Source organism: Cynara cardunculus, assembly GCF_001531365.2.
Source record: "Cynara cardunculus var. scolymus isolate 2C chromosome LG 9, CcrdV1, whole genome shotgun sequence".
Taxonomy (NCBI): Eukaryota; Viridiplantae; Streptophyta; class Magnoliopsida; order Asterales; family Asteraceae; genus Cynara; species Cynara cardunculus.
In genome coordinates this window covers 7,858,386-7,866,169 of record NC_037536.1, presented here as the reverse complement: position 1 = coordinate 7,866,169, position 7,784 = coordinate 7,858,386, and the positions used below count along the sequence as shown (strand labels likewise).

General features: G+C 35.4%; 1 protein-coding gene across 1 annotated transcript; it reads left to right on the top strand.

Annotated features, from left to right (window-relative positions):
- Nucleotides 1–46: 46 nt before the first annotated feature.
- On the top strand, nucleotides 47–5,445 carry LOC112518049 (sn-2 acyl-lipid omega-3 desaturase (ferredoxin), chloroplastic-like). Its single transcript, XM_025125581.1, has 8 exons — nucleotides 47–604; nucleotides 1,338–1,427; nucleotides 1,892–1,958; nucleotides 2,035–2,127; nucleotides 2,531–2,716; nucleotides 2,835–2,915; nucleotides 3,159–3,296; nucleotides 5,024–5,445. The coding sequence occupies exons 1-8, from the start codon at nucleotides 81–83 to the stop codon at nucleotides 5,204–5,206; spliced, it is 1,362 nt and encodes a 453-aa protein (XP_024981349.1). The 5' UTR covers nucleotides 47–80; the 3' UTR covers nucleotides 5,207–5,445.
- The last annotated feature ends 2,339 nt before the right edge of the window (nucleotides 5,446–7,784 follow it).

Sequence of the window (7,784 nt, the reverse complement as noted above, 5' to 3'; positions counted from 1 at the left end):
TATATATATATATATACACACACATATATCTAGGGTTAAGAGGGAGGAGAAGAAACCACTATCTTTCTGGGTCTCTCACAATGGCAGGATTGGTGTTATCAGGATGTGGCATTAAACCTTTACCCCAATCTTTTGCCATACCCACAAAAGGGATTATCATCAACAACACCCACCCATCAAAACTCATCTTTTCACACTCTAAAGATCCAATCTTTTCATCAAGAACAACGAACCCATTTAGGTTTTCAAATTGGGCAGTCAAAGTGAGCGCTCCATTAAGAATTCCATCACTAGATGAACAACATTTAGAGGGTGAAAGAGACAATAGAAGTACCAGTTCGGATGAAGAATTTGTAAAGAAAGAAGATGAATTTGATGCAGGGTCACCACCGCCATTCAAATTGGGTGATATTAGGGAAGCTATTCCGAAGCATTGTTGGGTGAAGGATCCATGGAGGTCTATGAGTTATGTTGTAAGGGATGTTGCTATTGTTCTTGGTTTAGCAGCAGCTGCAGCTTATCTTAACAATTGGCTTGTTTGGCCACTTTATTGGGCTGCTCAAGGGACCATGTTTTGGGCTCTGTTTGTGCTTGGCCATGATTGGTAAATCTATAATTTCTCTCTTATCTTTAACATTTATCTTGAATTTAGGTTATTAGTTTTGACTTTAATGGTCACACCAGTCATTTTTAGGGTTCAAAGTTTATAGCAATTTATCTAGATGCAATGAAGTTGGAAATGCTATGATATACTATATAAAGAGAAGGAATACTGGTAGCTAATGTTAACCATTTTGCATCAAAAGAATGCCATCAATTTGGGATTAAAAAGAATCAACTGTTTGACTACAAAAGTCAGTAAGGGTATGCTTTAATTCTGTTATTACTTTTGACTTTAATGGTCAAACTAGCCATTTTTAGAGTTCAAATTCTATAGAAATTTATTTAGATGCAATGAAACAGGAAATGCTATTGTATATTACATAAAGAAAAGGACTATTTGTAGCTATGTTAACCATTTTGCTTTAAAAAGAATGGCAGTAAATTTAGGATTAAAAAGAATCAATTGTTTGACTACAAAAGTCAAAAGGGGTATGCTTGAATTTCTAGGATTTTGATCTTGTTAATGTTGTTTTATGTTTGTAGTCAAACAGTAAATGCTATGAATATATTATATAAAGAAACGGACTACGCGTAGCTAATGTTAGCCATTTTTATTAAAAAGAATGGCATAAATTTTCGATTTCAAGGAATCATCTGTTTGACTACGAAAGTCAAAAGGGGTATGCTTGAATTTTTGTGATTTTGATCTTGTTGATGTTGTTTCGTGTTTGTAGTGGCCACGGGAGCTTCTCAAACAATCCGAAGCTAAATAGCGTGGTTGGGCATCTTCTACATTCTTCAATTCTTGTGCCTTATCATGGATGGTATGCTTTAACTAACTCCATTCAGACCACTTCTAGTCTCTATCGTTTACAATAAGCTATTTCGGTTGTTAGCTTATTGACGTTTCGACATAAGTGCAAGACAAATAGTAGAAAAGTAAATAGTAATATGCATCATACAAAGTTGGTAACATGGAATTTGTTCTCTTTTCAATTTCTCAAGTATGTTGATGCTTAGAAGTGAAGTGCAAGATTCGATGATTCAAAATCTAATGATGCTAAAACCACACATTTTAACACTAAAACCCAAACAAACTCGGTATATCCCATTTGAAAGTAGGATATGAGGGGGTAAGATGTAGCAGACCTTTCCTCTGTCTCAATAGACAGAGAGATTGTTTCCTAGAAGAACAAGATTGTAAATATTATTTGTGATTGCAAAAAGATGTTTCATGAATGAATTGTTCAAGTAGAGCTCTGCAACTGAACCTGAACCGAAATTACAGGAGAATCAGCCATAGAACACATCATCAAAATCATGGGCATGTGGAAAAAGATGAGTCATGGCACCCGGTATGTTCTTATGATTAGTTGTAGCGTTCTCGTGTTTTCAATCATTTCTTTTAATTTCCGATTTTGTCTTCTACAGTTATCCGAGAAAACGTTCAAGAGTTTGGATTGGATGACGCGAACATTGCGCTTCACCCTCCCTTTTCCAATGCTTGCTTATCCTTTTTACTTGGTAAGCTTGCTTGTTTGTTCTTTTGCCAAGTTATTCTTTACAACCATTTGTACCAAAATAAATGTCCACTTTCAAAAGTAAGCATCTACTTCTCAATTCTACCCTTGATACGAGATGGATAAATTCATTCTCTTATTATTATTAAGGATAAAATTGTCATTTAGTTAATTAAAAGGTGTAATAGTCACAAATTTCTAAAACCATGTCTTTTTCATCGTGGACATTATTTTGGGATGGAGGGAGTGCTATGCTTGCTCGAGCGTGCCTTTCTTGTCATTTTTGTGAATTTTGATTGGTCAATAAGATGACATGGTACAATTGTTATATTGAATATTTTCTCCTTTTCTTTTTGGTTTTTGTGGAACAGACAAGATAAGAACAAGCATGTATTTTTGTTTTGCAGTTGAATAGATCTCCCGGAAAGAGTGGTTCACACTTTCACCCAGATAGTGATTTGTTTGTCGCCGTTGAGAAAAAAGACGTGATCACTTCAACAATTTGTTGGACGGCCATGGCTGCCATGCTTGTCGGTTTGAACTTTGTTGTTGGTCCAATGCAAATGCTAAAACTCTATGGCATTCCGTATTGGGTAGTTCTCATATCCATTCCATCGTTGTTAAAACCATTAGCCCGAGCTTCTAATGTGGGAAATAGAAACAAAAGAAGAACGAGTTTCTCATATTGGTTCTTTTTTACTTCAATTTCAGATAAACGTTATGTGGTTGGATTTCGTTACCTACTTGCATCACCATGGTCATGAAGATAAACTTCCTTGGTATCGTGGAAAGGTATTACCTTTTTCATTTATAAGTATTAACATGTCGATTTTGGCCCACAAGATTCATCATAACCAAACCAAACAAGCCCAATATATCCCACCTTCAGGTAGGATGTAAGCAAAGCTGACCTCGACCCCAAATAGTAAAGCAGTTGTTTCCACTTGATTCACCATATTTTGCAATTATTGGAGGGTATTTCAGACCTTTGATGTTAGTGATTCTCATTTGCAAAAATTTGGTTGAATTTTGCAGGAGTGGAGTTATCTAAGGGGAGGACTCACCACCATTGATCGTGATTACGGTTGGATTAATAACATCCATCACGACATTGGAACTCACGTCATTCACCATCTCTTTCCCCAAATCCCGCATTATCACCTGATTGAGGCCGTGAGTATTCCTTCATACATCATAAAAACATTCATGTTTCTTATGCTATGCATTTCAAAAGTGCAAAAATTGGACTCGTATACTTATGGGAAAAAGAAGCTATGTTCATAAAATCTATATAATCATGAACAGAGTCCGATCTTTTTTATAGTTTTATCCTTGATTCATGCTTAGAAAATAAAAATGATACCGAAAATAAGGCAAAACAGAACCGTTGCAAAGATTTTATGATGTGATTCTTGAATATAGAACATGGGATTTAGCATTTTGCTTGCATCAATGGCTGTTGCCATGATTCTGTTATGTGATTCTTGAATCTTTATTTATTTATGAAGTATATAATATTTATATACGATAAATATAACAAATAAACTCACACACCCTCCTCACCTTTGGTGAGGTTTGAACCCTTGACCTTCTAGAAGGCCAAGGACTCACATACCGCTAGGCCAAAGACCCTTTGGTGATTCTTGAATCTTTTCGAAGTACGCTACTATCCAACATCCATGAATTGGTGCTACAAACCGTTGATAATCTGTTTTCTTGTTTTTTCTTTTCAATATTTTGAGGCTTTACTTTCAATTACTCCTTGTAGAAGCTAGGCAAAAGTTGAAGTTATATTAAGAAATGGAAGCCACACTTTGACTGCTTTAGTCAAACTTTTTATGTGTTAGATTCTTAAAGATAGCATGGGATCTGTAGCAATTTTCAGAAAAGAAATTCCATTGCAATATATATTATAATGGTGTGCTTAATCATCTGGAAATTCTTGACAAAAAGTCAAAATTAATATAGCAAATTTTGATATGAGATTTATTCCGTTGGACCCCTAAAGTCAAACTTTTCCTTTTCTTGACTTCTTATCTCCGAAAGTGTTTTCAGTTGCATCCATGAGATCCCATGTTTATGTCTTATTTACTTATGGGTACCTTCATTTAGAGGTTTTGTACAGTTAAAGTTGTTCTCGAGGGGAAAAACGGCACTTTGACTTTTTTAAGTCAAACCTATCATTTTTAAACTGAGAAAAACAAGATGGATTCTGTTACAGCTTAACAGAAGTGTTTTTCTATCAAGCTTTTGTTTTCATAGGTAATTCAATTCTCTGAACTTTATTGAAAAAGTTTAAAGAATCAATTGCAATTTTCAAGGTGAAAATTAGAGGCTGTTTGGTTGGTTTTCTATTAAGGCCTGCATGGATAAAGCTTATTGTGTGGATTAATTTGTGAGAGGAAGGAGCGTGTATTTTGATTGGGAGGGGGGCAAATTTAGAAAAAAGACTTAGCTTTCTGCATTAAGCTCTCTATAGAAGCTTACCAAATAACCCAGTTTCTATAGCATTAATCCACTGTCAACCAATCATACATAGCTGACCAAATAAGCTGTGAGTCCCATTAAGCTATTAACAAATAGACCCTAGTCCCTTTAACCACTAAAAAATGCGTACTCAGCTACACACCGACTTTTCAGCCAAGTATTTTTGTTCATAAAAGTGATACCGTATGCAAATAATTTTTTTAGAAATTGCATTCCAGTCAGCACCCTAATAAGTCATTAACATAATGATCTAAACTTTCTTGAAAACTTTAAAAAGTGAAGCAATTTTGAAGATAAAAAGGAGTGCTTTTTGACCCCCAAAGTCAAGATTTGCTTAACTTTTACTTGTTATTTCCGAATGCGTTATAAGTTCCTGCATATCTATTAACACTCTTATGACTTCTTCCTTCCAGACGGAGGCTGCAAAGCCGGTGCTCGGAAAATATTATCGAGAACCAAAAAGATCGTGGCCGCTCCCTTTCCACTTGCTCGGTGAACTCATCACAAGCATGAAAAAAGACCATTATGTTAGTGATACCGGAGACGTTTTGTACTACCAAACCGACCCCAAACTTAGCGGGTCAAAGAGGAGGTAAAGGTTACTGATTTATACATTGTTTTTTGCTCGGAATGACGATCGTGTGCGTTATTTCAAGCAACATTCTTTTGCTATTAGAATCCATCTGTAGGGCAATTTGATAATTGGTTGGGTGTTTGATATATTAATAGGGTTTATAGATACAAGTCTATTCTTTTAGTTGATTTGTTTTAGTTATTCCCAAATTTTCATGTAACATTTACATTGATTTGTTTTGGAAAATTCAAAGCAAATGGAATTAAGTCAATTTGTTTATGATGCTTTTTGCAATGATAGTTCGTTGTTGTTGCTCGGGAGTAGATAATAGAAAGCCGTAGCCAATTAGGGCCGACGAAGGGGTTGTTTGTTTACCTCTTAATAGTTCCATTAAGAAACAATCTCTGAATTGTTAAGAGGTGAATCTTGTTTGGCAAAAAAAAGTCTGTCTTTTAATGGTTCTAAAACCCTCTGAATGATTTTGTATTATGGGTCTTCCTTAACCATTAAGAGCTCTAATTTCATTGTAAACAATTACCAAACAATTATATTTCATTTTGCACAATATCATGAGAGCCTCTTAATCATTCTGATCACTTAATGATTCTACACAAAACCATTTAGCAACTGTCAAACAGCTCTGAAGTCTGAGTTGGCCAAGTATTATTTTCAAGGCCATAAGCTTGGCTCGGCCTTCTTTTGCTTATTAAAAGTGGGTTTGGAATGCCCGAACTCNGGCGAAAGAGGCGAAAAAAGCAATCCATAGAAAGATTTGGCGCCGCTCACTAAATTCTGTGGTTAATAAAATTTGTAAATCGGTGGTTCCCGTTTGGAAAAGAATCAACAGAATAGCTAATARCATAAAAACAGATCCAAGTAAAGTATAAAGGAAAAGCTGATATGCTGCCTTGATCTTTCTTTGTCTCGAACCCCATACCCCTATAATAATGGTAGAGTAAGGGGTGGCCCCAAAGCGGAATTGACCGGTGGTGATTGGTCGAAGCTCCAGTAGGTAGCCACTCCCTTCTCAGGGAACCGTACGTGAGACTAAACCTTCTGAATGATTTTGTATCATGGGCCTTCCTTAACCATTAAGAGCTCTAATTTCATTGTAAACAATTACCAAACAATTATATTTCATTTTGCACAATATCATGAGTCTTTTAATCATTCTGATCACTTAATGATTTTGTACAAAACCATTCAGCAACTGTCAAACAGCCCTGAAGTCTGAGTTGGCCAAGTATTATTTTCAAGGCCATAAGCTTGGCTCGGCCTTCTTTTGCTTATTAAAAGTGGGTTTGGAATGCCCGAACTCGTGCATCTCTAGTTGTATTGGTAGTTATAATATACGAATATTTTGTTACTATTTTTGTTGGTATTGAAAGAAATGAAACTTGAGGGGCTTATGTGCAATTACTGTCATATTTCGAACGGATGGGGTGGATTTTGCGGTCCTTGTCCTTGTTCCTATCMCGTATTTTTCTATCCTGTCCTCTTCCTCGCCTCGTACARGGAATTGAATTCCCTTCCTTTTAAAATATGGTCGTCAACCCAATTCCGACAAAAACACATTTAGTTTAGTATATTACTACTGATTTTTGTTTAAACACATCTTTTATAAACGTCGTTGTACGAAGAAGCTGAAATAATTGTTAATGTACAATACTGTAATCTTAAATTTTGAAAAGGCAACTCACATGTATGGCTGATTCTATCACAATCTTATATTTTTTTAGAGGAAAATTCTAGGCAATATATTAAAGAAAAACAGCAAAAGCAGAGATCCAGACAAAAGCCTAACCAAAGAAAAAGAAATACAGAGAAACAACAAATCAAGCTACAAGGAGTCAAAACAGGCTCAGGCAAAAAATAARAAACAAACTACAAAACAAAAACCAAACGAACCAACGCAGGAAAAAGCAACAGACCCCGAGCACACCAACCAAGACCACGAAACAATCACACCCCAACATTGAGGTCGGAAGTCTTACACCTTCTATCTCTCCAAGCCAATCTGAGAAGCACCACATTTCTAATCTCCTTAACCAACACACTAACCGAACGTTGACGGTTATCAAATAATCTCTTATTCCTTTCCTGCCATGTATAGTATATAAAAGCCGAAAAGGACAACTTTTGACAAAGAGTCCAAGCCGAGCATYTACCAGCCAAACACCGATCGAGGATATCATCCTATATTTTGTGGTTTAAAAGTTCTAACTGTACATGACCACAGTGCAATTGATTTATGTAAAACTAGTTTTTTGACATCGCGCGTTGCRCGATGACGATAATTTTTTAAAAATTATTGAAGTTAGCTAAATGAATCGATGATCACATTTATATATTAAATTAATAAGAATCAGTATTACCTTTGATATATGAATCTACCCACCTCATTTTGATTATTCATATATTTTATAGGAATTTTACAAAAAAAAAACAAATTAATCCCAAATACAATGTAAACAACCTCGAAAACACAATGTTTTGAGCCAATTAGAGTCATAAATGACTTTCGACCCTTCATGAAAGTGGTTGCAAGATACGAGCTTATTACAACTTAYAGTTTGTGAGTTATACATTGGCAAAGTACG

What these genes read in the sequence shown, in the direction of transcription:
- LOC112518049 (XM_025125581.1), top strand. Translation starts at nt 81, where the DNA reads ATGGCAGGATTGGTGTTATCAGGATGTGGCATTAAACCTTTACCCCAA. An exon ending in TTTGTGCTTGGCCATGATTG is followed by an intron (nt 605 to 1,337) that starts GTAAATCTATAA and finishes TCGTGTTTGTAG; the next exon opens with TGGCCACGGGAGCTTCTCAA. An exon ending in TTGCTTATCCTTTTTACTTG is followed by an intron (nt 2,128 to 2,530) that starts GTAAGCTTGCTT and finishes TTTGTTTTGCAG; the next exon opens with TTGAATAGATCTCCCGGAAA.